At 54.0% G+C, this 14,603-nt stretch overlaps 2 protein-coding genes across 4 annotated transcripts in view; one reads left to right on the forward strand and one right to left on the reverse strand.

Annotated features, from left to right (window-relative positions):
* SHISAL1 (shisa like 1) overlaps window positions 1–14,603 on the forward strand; it is a 76,936-nt gene that overhangs the window by 52,646 nt on the left and 9,687 nt on the right. For 2 of the 3 annotated variants that reach the window (XM_060166938.1, XM_060166937.1), the window contains exon 5: window positions 2,775–4,715. The exons of the other annotated variant lie outside the window; for it this stretch is intronic. In XM_060166938.1, the coding sequence (XP_060022921.1) occupies window positions 2,775–2,952 (178 nt within the window). In that variant the 3' untranslated portion in view covers window positions 2,953–4,715. Of the gene's footprint in view, window positions 1–2,774; window positions 4,716–14,603 lie in introns of those variants that run through there. 3 annotated transcript variants of the gene reach the window in all.
* Window positions 1–14,603, reverse strand: part of PARVB (parvin beta) — a 238,171-nt gene that overhangs the window by 38,222 nt on the left and 185,346 nt on the right. The gene's annotated exons all lie outside the window — the stretch shown is intronic.

Raw genomic sequence — 14,603 nt, forward strand, 5'->3', positions numbered from 1 at the left:
AGAGGAAGACGGTGTATAGCGTCCAGTTCTGGTCCAGAGAGGGGCAGGGATGGGAGCCGATCTCCCCCACTCCTATCCTGCGCCAGTCTCTGAGTTGGGCAACTGGACACACAGTCAGACTGACTCAGGTGCAGACAGAGGAAATGAGTGATCAGATCTGATCAAAGGGAGCCCAGAGGAGACACCTGCCCATCCTGGGCATCAGGGAGAGTTCCCTGGAGGAAGTGGCGGCTGGAATGATCTTTAAGGATGAGTAAGAGTTAGGCAAAAAAAAGAAAAAGCCGGGAGTGTGTTGCTGGTAGGAAAAACAGCACATGCAAAGGCCCAGGTGAGGGGTCAGGCCCACGAGGTCTCCGAAGGGAGCAGCTGTCCAGGAACAGAGTGCGACTCAGGGTTCTTTTCTCTGATAGACTTATCAGATAGATTCTTCTTCTAGTGAACCCCCCTTTGCTAATAATGTTCCACAAGAGGCCAGAAACACCCTCCAGAAAGTCTTCCGGTGCTCAAGGCCTTCTCTTTTTCTGCTCTCTCCCTTCCTCGAGGGCGATAAACCCCAACAGAGACCCCAACCCAGCCCTCGAAAGCTCCAGCCTCCAGGGTCCAGAAAAAAGAACCAAACAGTCCACGTTCAAAGGGACCTGGGGCTATGCTGGTGGATTTTCCCACTCATACCAAGGAGTAAATTGTGATATTGGAGCAGAAGGGAAGGGGGTGGACGAAGCAGTTTGGAGGGGCAGTCCTGAGTTCAAATCCCACGGCTGCCCTCCTGAGTCATGTGACCTGGGCAATTCCTGCAACACCTCGCCCCCTCCCTGCCTCCTCCCTGTCTCTCAAGGCTTAGGGTCTTCTCTGGGAGGGGATGATGAGATGCGTGGAGAGGCAGGGCCGCCTGGAGCCAGAGCACGGGGCCCCTTATCTCTGGTCTTGATTATTATTTCCTCCACCTCAGCCCTCCACCAAGTAGCCGTGACAGTTTCCTTTCTTTTCATGCCAAATTTTCCACCATAAAATTGCCCATGCTCAGTGGAGAGCACGCGAGGAAGGGACCAAATGGCCACACCACCAAACGCGGCCCCTCCTCCCCTCCAGCCTTCTCTTGTCGTCAGCACATCATTTCGCTTTATAGCTGTTGCCTTCGCCCAGAAAATTGTGTGTCTTGGGTTTTTAATTCAACATTATGTCATGGCGAGCTGCCCGCGTTATTGAGAACTCTTCATGAGCAGTGCTTTAATGGCTGCATTCATTGTGCCTTGAGAGATGGTCCGTCACTCCATGACCCACTTCCTTGTCTCTGGCTACCTGGGGGCTTCCGACCTCCCACCTCTCAGAGCATCGCTCTTCTCGTGTCCCGGTCCCTCGGTCTCCAGGACGAGAGGGCTTCTGGTGTTGGCACTGAAACCCCCTGCCCATCCCTGCCCAGGCGTGTGCTACCCAGTGATGGAGGGCTCACTCCTCCGAAGCCAGCTGCCTGTGTCTGAACAACTCCACCTGCTACGAAACTCTATTTCTTTACAGGTAGGAAGCAGAGTGGTGAGGGGCAGAGGCTCTTGGAGGCTGGCAGACCTGGGTTCAAATCTTGCTCCCCTGTTTCTTGGTGGCCAGAGGACCTCCAGCACGTGATTTAGCCGAACTGCCCTCACCTGGAAAGCAGGGTGATTAAATCAGCCTCACAAGGTGCTGTCTGGCTAAATGAGACGTGGGAAGAGCCTGACATATAGAAACCGCTGTACAAATGTTGTTCATCTCTCCCCGGCATCACATCGAGGTGTGGCAGGCTTTCTGCAGTGTTGAAGATGGCAGTCGGCTGTCCCCAGGGTCCACAGCCCTTTCGGCTGAGTACCAGACAGCGATCAACACAAGGAAGGGTTTCACTGGATGAGTAGGAGTTTTCTGGAAGTGGAGAAAGGGCAGAGAGAGCAGCTTGGCAACGTCCCAGAGGAGGGAAAAGGCTGAGGAAAAGTGAGGAGCCCTGGGGAGCCCCGGGTCCTGGGCACTACCCCATCATAGCTCCCGGCCTCTCACTGGCCCCACCTCAGTCCACGTCACTGCTCCCTCCTCGTGTCTGCAGCCTTAGACACTGGAGGGCCCTTCCTTGAGCCTCTTTTTCCCATCTCCACCCCCCGCCCCGGGAACCCCACCCGGCCCACAGTTACAGTCTTGTCCCCCTGTACCTGACCCCGGGTCGGTCTCCACCCGCGTCTCCCCCGACTCCAGACTCACCCGGATGTTCAGTAGACACGGCCGACAGACCAGCACATCCTGGGACCCCCGCCCCCTCCCGCCGGAGCCAAGCTGACCCCACCCTCTCTTTCCCGTTTCACACGTCCTGTGAGCGATACCTGAACGAGCCCAGAACCCTCCCTCCGCACCCCTCTCCCAAGACCAACCATTCCAGTCCATCTTCCCACCAGGGTCGAGACAACGCCTCCTAATTCTCTCCCTGCTTCTATCCTCTGCCTCCCAACCGCCCCCCCCCCCGCCCCCCAACCACATGCAGCGGCAGAACGATCCCTTTCAAATGTGAATCAGAACCCACCGATGCCTGTCTCACTGGGGGAGAAAATTCTCTCACTGGCTCACAGCTTGACCTGACGCCCCTCCCCAGCCCCTCTGTCCTCCTCTCCCCCACGTGATCAGCCACACTGGCCTCCCTGCGGCTCCCGGAGCTTGCCAAGCTCACCCCTACCTCAGGGCCTTTGCACCTGCCACTCCCCCTGCCTGAAAAGCTCTCCTCCCAGATATTTGCATGGCTTGCTCTCTCTCTCTTCCACCAGGTTCCTGCCCAGATGTCACCTCCACCAAGAGGCCCTCCCTGGCCAAGGTTTATATGATAGCAACAGCTTTCCCACCCCACCATCCCCCTCTACTCCCCCTATTTCTCTTTCGGTTTCTACATGGAGCTCACCACCTCTGTTGTGTTTGCTTTCTTGTCTGCTGTCTCCTCTGCTGTAAGGAATCCCGGGAGAGCTGGGATTGGTCTGTCTTGTGCCCAGCCGTGCCCCCAGCACCTAGAAGTAGGCTAGGCGCTCCATGAGTAAGTGTTGAGTGAATGCATCTTCTTCTGCCCGGAGCCTGGCACGTATTAGGCACCTAGTAAATGTCAGACCGATGAGTGGACTGCATCATTATTGTTCATAAAAGGAGCTCCCATTAACTGAGGAACTGGTGAGCTAAGCGGCTGCAGCAGACGGTCCCAGTTCACGTCCCTAGCTTGGCCACCCTGAACTCCGTGCATGGAGGAGGAAACGGAGCCTCGGCGAGAGTCAGCAACTTTCCCAGAGCTGCACAGCTGCTGAGGCAGAATTCACACCCAGGTCTAGCTGACTCCGAAGCCCACATTCTTGGAATGGGAAGCAGGGTCTCCCCCGGTACTTCTCCTGCTGTGAGAGCTACACCCTGAGATGGTGCTCACAAAGCACCCAGCCCCATGCTGGACCTGATGACAGGCTCCCTGTGCAAGTCAGGCCTTACCCACCCCTGGGGCAGGACCCTGAGGGTCCTCCAAAAGAGCATGAGTTCTGGGGCTCCAGGCACCGGCAGACCAAGCCCTCTCTGATCTGGACGCGGTATCGACCTGCGGTTCAGATGGTGCCTCCACGTGCTAGTGGGGAACCTCAGGCAAATTATTTCACTTCTCTGAGCCTCAGTTTTCCCATCTGTAAGATGGACCAGTAGACCAACCCTGCGGGGCGACTGCGAGGATTAGAACAGGGCCCGGCGTGTGATAGGGGCCTCCGTAAATGCTCATCGTAATTATTGGTGTGTTATTAGTGCAAAGAGTAAAAGTAGACAAGAGAAGCCACAGAACCCCCCAACACGCACAGGTGTTTTGCATTTTCTGCTTTCTTACGCACGTGCTTTTCCACTCTTCCAATAATGACGTACAGTGTTTCCCCCTTATCCAAAGTTTCACTTTACCGGGTTTCAGTTGCCTGCGGTCAACCTCGATCTGAAAATATTAAATGGAAGATTCCAGAAATAAAGAATTCATACGTTTTAAATTGCACACCATTCTGAGTAGCGTGATAAAATCTCAATCCATCTTGCCCCAGATGTGAAACATCTCGTTGTCCAGGGTGTCCCGTCCATCCGTCACTTAGTAACCCTCTTGGTTATCAGATGGGCGGTTGTGGCGTCACACGGCTTCTGTTCAAGTGACCCTTATCTACTTAAGAACGGCCTCTCGGAGCAAGTGCAGTGATGCTGACAAGTCAGTTGTGCCAGAGGGAAGCCACAAAGTGGATCCTTTAAGTGAAAGGATGAAAGTTCTCAGGGTGGAAAGAAAAATAGCCAAGATCTTGCTAAGATCTACGGCAAGAACGAATCTTCTACCCGTGACGCTGTGAAAAAGGCAAAAGAAATTTGATAGTTTTGCTGTCACACCTCAAACTGCAAAAGTAACGGCCACAGTGCCTCATAAGTGCTTCATTAAGGTGGAAAAGGCATTAAATTTGTACAATAAGGTATTTTGAGAGAGAGAGAGAGAGGCCACTCTCACATAACTTTTATTACAGTGTATTGTTATAATTGTTCCATTTTATTAATAGTCATTGTTGTTAAATGTGCCTTATTATACTTATTGTGCCTAATTTCTAAATTAAACTTTATCACAGGTATGTACGTATAGAAGAAAACATAATATACGTAGGGTTTGGTTCTCTCTGAAGTTTCAAGTAGCCACTGGGGGTCTTGGGATGTATCCCCCATGGTTATGGCCGGGGAATGACTGTACACATCATTCTGCATTCTAATTTTATTCACCTAACATTAAATTAGCCATTGTCCTGTGGTTTTGACTTAATTTTTCTAAATATCGTTTTAGCAGCTCCCAAGTAGTCCAGATTCCATATGCTGGCGTTAATTTAGCCATTCCCCTACAACAAGGCATTTATACAGCTTACAGTTTTTTTTACTGTGACAAAAAACACTGCAGGGGAGGCACATACTCTAGAAAATCAGGGGTGGCAACAAACACCTTTAAGTGTTTATGGTTTTCCCTTTTCTGAATTATTCCCTCTGGATAGATTCCAGGCCGGCAAATTATTGAGTCTAAGGATGTGACAGTGTTACGGTTCTTTATATAGGTGGCAGCCTCATTCCCAAAGGGACTGTCACCCACCAGCATCTTCTGAGGATGTTCATTTCACAGCCCCCTCTCCAGCACAGGGGTTTGCATTTTTTTTTGATTATCAGTGAGGTTGAACACCTTTCCTTTCATCTGTTAATTAGTTGTATTTCCTCTCCTGTGGGTTGCCCACTTATTTTACTGTGCCCCCAAGACAGGTGATAATTGAAGCCATTTCCATCAACAACATTTCTTTCCCAAATTTCAGCTGCTAGGTGTTCGTCTTGACTGTGTATCTCTCTCCCTGTACTATTTACTTACCACATTTTTAATTGATCTTAAATCAAGCCATTTTTTTTTGTTAGAAAACTCAGACTTGCTCTAAGCAATCATACCTTTACATATTTCCAGGGAACCATCCTACACTATTGGTGGGAATGTAAATTGGTGCAGCCACTATGGAGAACAGTATAGAGGTTCCTTAGAAAACTAAAAATAGACCTACCATACGATCCAGCAATCCCACTCCTGGGCATATACCCGGAAAAGACTAAAACTCTAATTCAAAAAATACATGCACCCCAATGTTCATGGCAACACTAATTACAACAGCCAAGACATGGAAGCCACCTAAGTGTCCACAGTCAGAGGAATGGATAAAGAAGATGTGGTATATGTATGCAATGCAATACTACTCAGCCATAAAAAAGAATGAAATAATGCCATTTGCAGCAACATGGTTGGACCTAGAGATTATCACACTAACTGTAGTAAGTCAGAAAGAGAAAGACAAATACCATATGATATCACTTATATGTGGAATCTAAAATACAACACAAATGGACTTATTTATGAAACAGAAACAGACTCACAGACATAGAAAACAAACTTCTGGTTACCAAAAGGGAAAGGGGTGGGGAGGGGTAAGTTAGGAGTTTGGGATTAGCAGATACCACTACTATATATAAAATAAACAGTAAGGTCCTACTGTAGAGCACAGGGAACTCTATCCAATATCCTGTGATAAACCATGATGGAAAAGAATATGAAAAAGAATATATATGTATAACTGAATCACTTTGCTGTACAGCAGAAATTAACACAACATTGTAAATCAACTATACTTCCATTTAAAAACAAGTTACATTTTTCCTAATACACATAAAACAAATCCGTAAACGTATCCAAGGGTTGCTGGGGCCGCCGCAGCAGCACTGATAGTTAAATTCTGAGAAATTTTCAGAGCCCGTAGTTAAACCACTATAAAAATTCACTGTTATAAACTTCCAATTAAATAAATTTTATTAAACACAAAGGTAACAGATACTTGAAACTCTTCACTTCCTAATTGCATGGCTACATCGGCTACTTTCTATGCTCTTGAGGTTTGAGGTCTGTTGTATCTGTGTGATGCAAACGCGCATGATGGTGGCTACCACCCATCTCTCCCCAGCTCTGCAGTCAGCTACGTCATATTGGCAGTATTTACACCATGGACATGGGCAGCAAATGCTACAAATCAGGGCTCCCCGCTGGAGAACAGGTCATTAAATGTTCACCAGCTTATCGCTATACATGGCTCAGATCTGCCTGCCCCAGTGGTCTGCCCCGTACTGTGGAGAAGCAAACATGTTCTTAGGTGCTTGTGAAAGCAGGGTCCCGGCATTCCCTGGGACACCCGTAGGCAGGCGTCCCGGGCAGCAGTAGCTGGGACAAGAAGCAAGCTGGAGGGAGATGCATCCACCCTTTCCAGGTCCTGGTTCTTCTGGGCACGGAGAAAGCAGGGGGCGTGAGAAGGCAGAGAGCCTGGTCAGCCCTCCCTGTCACACGTCTGGGTCTCAGACCCCGAGGAAACAGCTCGGACGTCCCTTTGCAAACCCTCCGGCTCCATCCTGCTCCTCCTTCCCTGAAACAGTCCGCATTGCAGCTGCAGCCTGGGCACACTTACCTCCCTCATTTATTCAACCGGTACTTTATCCAAGGTCGGCACTAGGTCACGGCTGTGCTAAGTGCTGGGGGTAGAAAGGTGAGACGGGATCAGCCCTGCCCGCGAGGAGCGCTGGCCGGTGATGGGCAAGAAATCGATCCCGGCCCTCCACTGGCGTTGCCTGGAAAATCAAGGTATTCAGCCACAGGGAGAATAGACCTCAGGGAAGGTTTTGGGAAAATCACTGAAAAGGCACTTCCAGAACGAACTAGACCCACTGTCTCTGGGCCCAGGATGCAGCTCAGCCGGGGCAGGGGTGGGGAGGTGGGAGTGAGGGCCTTGGGTCCAGCCAACCAGATCCACAGGCCCTGTGACCTTGGGCCAGTCACTCGCTCCTGCCAAGCCTGTTTGCTTGTCTGTGAAAACGGGGGCATCAGGAGGACGGAGATGGTGCCCACTAGGAGCCTGGCACAGAGCAGGAGATCAGCCCCGTGGCGCTCCCATTCCCCGGGGCACACTGCCAGGCGGCCGCTCAAACCCTGGGAGGGGCTCCTGCGATCCTGCCCTTGCACCTGGCCACCCAGCCTGGAGGAGACCCACACGGCCCACCCAGCTCCCAAGTTTGAAATCAATTAAAATTCCGTAACCCAGTAACTGCGGTAGCTACTGTGCAAACAAAGATGCCAGCTCGCCTGAGCAATTAACAAAGAGATGTTTCCATGAAGGCCTGGGCGAATCTCGGGGATCATTACCCCCAAGAAAGGAGGATGCTCCTTTATGGCAATCTGACAGGAATTCCATAGAATCGCCCTCTGGGCTGCAGCAGGTGTAACCAGAGAAAACGGGGTCACCAGGGAGGGAAGTCGGGTTTGGGCTTACGACTGTTATGTTCCCCCAGACCCTTTATTTCAAGGGTTCTTCCCAGGCCCAGCTCCCAGATCAGGGCAGGGGAAGAAGGAATTTATCTCCATGTGGGTCGGGGGGGACCACGGAAGCTTTCCTTCTTTATCCTGCTCCCCCATCCCCGCCATTAACACTCTGGCTTTAGCTGCTAAAATATTTGCTTCCGAGAATAGATGCTCGTTGGTGCAGCAAATGTCTCCCGATGTGAGCATTCCAGCCCCGTCGGAACGACGGAAACCTGCACTTGCCTGTGGGCCAAGAGGGCCTCCCCTCCCCCCTCCTCCTCAGCGCCTTCCGGGATGGTCTTCCGGTTGTTTCAAGGCACCCACAGGGTGCTGGGGAGAGCCCGCTGCCAGATCACTTTGGCCGCGAGATCTGGGAGTGGTTCCATCCTGCCCTGGGTTCCGGGAGCATGGCTTTGGGAATCTCTGGGTGCTGCATCCCGGGAGTCCCCTGGGCTGGGCTGGCACCAGGTTCTGGGCTGCCCAGCTGTGCATCCTTGGGCAAATTGCTTTACCTCTCTGAGCTGCAGCGTAGACATTGGTGGGGGAGCAAATAACCCCCACCTGGCGGGGGGGTGGATAGTGAAGACGGAATCTGAGAGGGTGTGCAGAGGACCTAATCCAGCACCCCACTCATCGGAAAGACCCCCAAAGTACCCCCTTTCCTTGTCTCTGCTCACTTTGTGGGTGGGAAAAGAGCTCCTTGCCAAATGCCCCCTGCTCAGCTGGAGTTTGCCGAGGGTTTACGTCACAACTCATCCAAACAGACGAGACAGGGGGATGTGGTGCTGGCTTGTCCTGTTGTGGCCTGGTCACCCTGGGGTCTTCACATCCCAGAGCCCACTCCCTGGTGAGGCCGGCTAGAGTTGTCTGAAATTTGGGAGGCTGGAGACAGCCATCCCCGGCCCTGGTGGTCTCAGAGCCAGGGAGACACAGCTGCTGAGGCGCCCCGGGGCCCCCATCTGTCTTCAGGTTTGCCGTCTGTGTCCAGCCCTCCTTCCCGACCGCTGCCCCCAGGCCGGCAGATGCCGCAGACACGTCCTGGGGAGCTGGTGGAATGCCAGAGCCTTCTATGCATCCAGGCCCCTCGGCTGTCACTGGGCTCCCAGCCCCCCTGCAAATGGGCCCCCTTCTCCCGTCCAGCACCTCTGAGTGACCCTCCTCCGAGCCTTTGACGCCCCTTTCTGGACCTTCCCTGCCCCCAAGCGTGGACACACCAGTCGCTACAATAGCACCCCAGCGACTGTGTCCCTGTGACCCTGACCGGCACCATCACTTACACGACTCCAGGGGTCACGTCTCTCACCTCCAGCTGTGCCCCCGTGGCTGTGTGCATTGATGGAGACTTGCCCACTTCTTCATGAAAAGCCACTGTTCCAGCTGATGATGGGACTCACAGCTGGAGGCCTCGTGACGGGAGGGAGCGTGTCTGTGAGTTTAAGGAAAACGTGGGGTGGGCGGAGGGCTTTCAGCATTAGGCGACTTGGTCTGATGGGAGTTTGGTGGGAGCTCCCCCATCCGTGGCCCGGGCAGGGCTTCCAGTAGGAGGCGGGAGTGGAGGCAGGGAGGCCGAGGGTAGGCCGCCGCTGTGCCCCAGGGAAGAGGCCAGGATGGTAGAGGCTGGGGGGTGGTGACGGAGAACAATGGACCGATTCGGAAGTATCTTGGAGGTGGACTAGGTGGGACCTACGGAGTGAGTGGATGTGGGGAGGCGGGGGAGGGGGAGCGCCAAGGACCACTGTGGGGTCTGACGTGGGTGACACGCGTGTGGCCACAGCCCAGAAGGACACACGAGAGGAGAGGCGGGGCGGGGGCTGTGGGGGGGAGGGGCGTGTAAAGGGGGAACGTGCATCGTGAGAGATGCAGAGATGCAGGCGCCAGGAGGGCCAGGTGTGAGCCAGGTGGGCAGAGGGGGGCCCCAGGAGGGCTGGCGGACTCACGACATGCTGCCCTTGAGGGACGGCCTCCTCCCTGGCTGAGAGACGGCCTCCTCCCAAGCAAGAACAAGGACGATCTGAGTCCTACTGGGGATCCCAGGGCCCAGAGCAGAGCCTGGGCTGGGAGTCACAGCTGCTCGTTCAACCCCCTCTACCACTGGCTTGCTGTTTAACCTTGGGCAGCCTTGTCCCTCCCCAAGCTTTACTGTCCCCTCGTGTAAGTCGAGGGAAGGGACAGAATGCTTCTATGGTGCCTTTCAACTTAGAACCTTTCTGACCTTCTACCTGGCTGATGGAGACGCCGATAGGGGACAAGAACGGATGTGGAAAGCGCTTTGAAAAGTTCGTAGCAGGAAGCAAAGAGAGAGAGTCTTTCTGTAGAGCAGGAGGAGGGGGGAGTTATGGACAGAAGCTGCAGATGAAAAGGACAAACTCTGGAGCACCTTATGGCATTAATGTAGGATGCAGAGCGCCTGTGGAAGCAACAGCGTCAAATATTTACCAAAGCAACATTAAAAATTAACCTTTAGGATGCAGAGGTTTAAAGACCCAGAGCTCCATGAGAAATGCCACCAGGCAGAAGAGTAAAGGGTACGGGCAGGAAGGGTACATGCTGGGCTTGAACAATGATGCCCCCAGAGCCAGGCACAGCTCCCCACGGACCCCTCCTCTGTTTCCCGCCACCCGCCACAGCAGCCTTCAGCCCTGCATCTGCAGAGGCACCTGGGCAGCCCTCCTCAGCCGTAAGCCTTTCTGAGGCTCCCACGGTCTGCAGGATAAGGACAGGCCCTCGGCTCGGCGTTCATGGCCCTCTGTATTTTGCTCCTGCCTCTCTGGGCAGCTGAGACCTTTAGGATGGAAAAGAGTGAGCTGCCGAGGTTGGAGGAGATTGAGGTGGGATCGGGAACATTCCAGGCCCCGGAGTGGCATGTGCAAAGGCACTGAGGCACAGAGAGCCAGTGCATTCACGCACCAGAAGGAAAGTCGAGGTGCAGGAGTATGGGGAGAAAAGGGGAGCACAGGAGGGGAGGGATGGGAGTTGCAGGGGGTGTCTGATGTGCAGGGCCATGGTGAGGGGTGGGCTTCCTGATCCCGGGACCAGGGAAGCCCTCCAGGAGAGGGACAGGTGCCTTTTTCAAAGCTCCCCCTGGCAGGGAGTGGGGAAGGGAGCTGGCCGTCCAGCAGAGGCTGGCACTGTCTTGCAGGCTGGGTTGTGGCAGGAGCAGAGAAGGAAGCAGACAGCCCACAGGACCAGCTGGTGGATTGGGTGGGGGTGAGGGGCTCCAAAGACCGTGTCCCGGACTCTGGCCTGAGCCGCTGGGGAGATGCTGGTGGGATTTTTCCAAGGTGGGGACCCAGGGGCAGGCGTGGCTTTGGGGATCAGCCTTGTGGCGTGTCTGCAGTCTGAGGTGCCTGTGAGCGTGGATGGGGTGATGTCGGTGCCGCACACAGGTCGGGGAGGAGCTCGGAGGAAAACCTGGGTTGAATCTCAGCTTGGACTTGGCCAAGGGGGCTTGTCACAGAATCATGTCGTGCAGGGGCCAGGAAGTCACCTGGGGAGAGGATGACGTGTGTGGGAAGGGACCAGGGGACACCGGCAAAGGAGTCTGGGTAGGGGCAGCCCCTGAGGCAGATGGAACCCAGAAGGCCTGAAGACGGGGTGATCCTGGAGCGGCAGGGTCGGCCTCAGATGCCAGGACCGAATGCCCTGCCCTCTGCCCGCCACTCCCACGATGCCCGTGTCCATCCCGCAACACAGTCAGCGGCTCCTGCAAACACACGGAGGCGACAGCTTGTCTGACTCCCAAAGGCATCATCTCTCCTTCCCATCCACCTGGCCTTTTCCGCAGCTGGCTTCTCTCTTCAGGAACAAAGTGAGGTTTCACGTTGGATTCTTTAAAATGAAGCAGTGCCTTATGACCCCAAATCATTCTAATTTGTCCACAAACAAGACCTTTGTTTTGATGGTCTCTCGTTTCTCCTGGAGACCCGGTGACCCACAGCTGGGGTGCGAGGGGCACTTGGGAGAGTGCCTCCCGTCTCACCTGCACCACGGCCTCTCAGGACAGGTGTTTTCTGGCCATTTTACGGATGTGGAAACTAAGGTTCTGAGAGGTCGCTGGCACATGCGAAGTCAAGCAGCCGGTGAGAAGCAACCTGATTCCATGGTCGGGTTCTTTACGCTCTGCTGGGAGCACCTCCACGGTGCCAGGTCTCAAGGGGGACTCAGTCAGCCCAAAGCCTCCCCAGCACACACACACGCACACGTGCCACACACATGCACACACATACACACGCGCCACACACATGCACACCACACATACACACGTGCCACACACATGCACACACACACACCACACATACACACCACACACACACACCACACATACACACGCGCCACACACATGCACACACACACACCACACACACCACACACACACACCACACATACACACGCGCCACACACATGCACACACACACACACCACACACACACACCACACACACACACCACACATACACCACACATACACACACCACACACCACACATACACACGCGCCACACACATGCACACACACACACACACCACACACCACACACCACACACACACCACACACCACACATACACACGCGCCACACACATGCACACACACACACACCACACACATATACACACACACCACACATACACACACATACACACACCACACATACACACGCGCCACACACACACACCACACATACACACACACCACACATACACACACATACACACACCACACATACACACGCGCCACACACAGAGACACTGTTGACATCACACACCCAGACATCCCACACCGACACACACACACACACGCACACATGCACACACACACACACACCACACATACACACACACACACACACACACACCACACACCACACATACACACGCGCCACACACACACACCACACACACACACACCACACACATATACACACACACCACACACACACACACCACACATACACACGCGCCACACACACACACCACACACACACATACACCACACACATATACACACACACCACACATACACACACATACACACACCACACATACACACGCGCCACACACACACACACCACACATACACACCACACACACACCACACACACACACCACACATACACACGTGCCACACACATGCGCACACACACACACCACACATACACACCACACACATACACACACCACACATACACACGCGCCACACACACACACCACACATACACACACACCACACACATATACACACACACCACACATACACACACCACACATACACACGCGCCACACACACACCACACATACACACACACCACACATACACACACATACACACACCACACATACACACGCGCCACACACATGCACACACACACACACCACATACACACCACATACACACACACACCACACATACACACGCGCCACACACACACACCACACATACACACACACCACACACATATACACACACACCACACATACACACACATACACACACCACACATACACACGCGCCACACACAGAGACACTGTTGACATCACACACCCAGACATCCCACACCGACACACACACACACACGCACACATGCACACACACACACCACACATACACATACACACATACACACACCACACATACACACGTGCCACACACATGCACACACACACACACACCACACATACACACCACATACACACACACACCACACATACACACGTGCCACACACAGAGACACTGTTGACATCACACACCCAGACATCCCACACCGACACACACACCGACACACACACACACACACACGCACACACACACACACCACACACACACATACACACACACACACACACACACACACACGCACGCACCTTCCCTTGCTCAGCCCCTCCTTCTGCACCGGGATCACTGCCCCTCTTCATCTGTCTAGAGGACCAACAAGCTGTCTTGCTAAAGGCAAAATAAAAATTTCCTAGAGGGTCTCTAACGTCCCCTTTGTGAAACGCTTGCCCCGCCCACTTCACAGGACATCCGTGCCCTGAGCGCCTTCTGCGGGCGAGGCGCTCTCACACGCTCTGCTTCCTGGGAGCCTCACGAAGTCCCCGCTTAGCAGGAGCGTGAACCCAAACTCCCGGAGTAGGGGTGACGGCAGTGAGTGAGGACACAGGCCGAGTGTCTGCGGGGACCCCAGGGGCCTGGGCCCTGCCTCGCTCCGGGCAGCTCTCGCCTGAAGCAGGGGAGGACGGAAGGAAGCCCTGATCCAGAGAAGCCTGATCGCTCTGAGGGTCGTGGAGCCTGACCGTGTCTGCAGGACTAGAGTGAGGGACCCCGAGGCTGAGCTGGCAGCAGGGGGAGGAGGAGGCCAGAAGCAGGTTACGGGCTCAGGAGAGGAAGAGCCTCCTGCCAGGAAGCCTCCCTTCACAGCCCAGCAGCTTTCCTCACTAGGTAGTGAGCTCCCCATCACTGGGGCATGCAAGGCGAGACCAGAGGTTCATTTCCTGAGGTTGTTCACGGCTTCCGAGTTGAAGCACATAAAGTGCCCATCTCGATGCTACAGCGTGGTGAATTTCAATCCGAAATTGAAACATCCCAACACCCAGAAGGCTTCCTCGCGTCCCCTCGGCACCACTCCTCTGACATCCAGCCCCTGAGTGGTTTTGCACAACCGTGGGCTGTTCCTAGGCTGGGATTGGCTGGTGTGGGGCCTGGGGTCAGT

The sequence above is a fragment of the Lagenorhynchus albirostris genome, chromosome 11 (assembly GCF_949774975.1).
Source record: "Lagenorhynchus albirostris chromosome 11, mLagAlb1.1, whole genome shotgun sequence".
In the NCBI taxonomy this organism is placed as follows: domain Eukaryota; kingdom Metazoa; phylum Chordata; class Mammalia; order Artiodactyla; family Delphinidae; genus Lagenorhynchus; species Lagenorhynchus albirostris.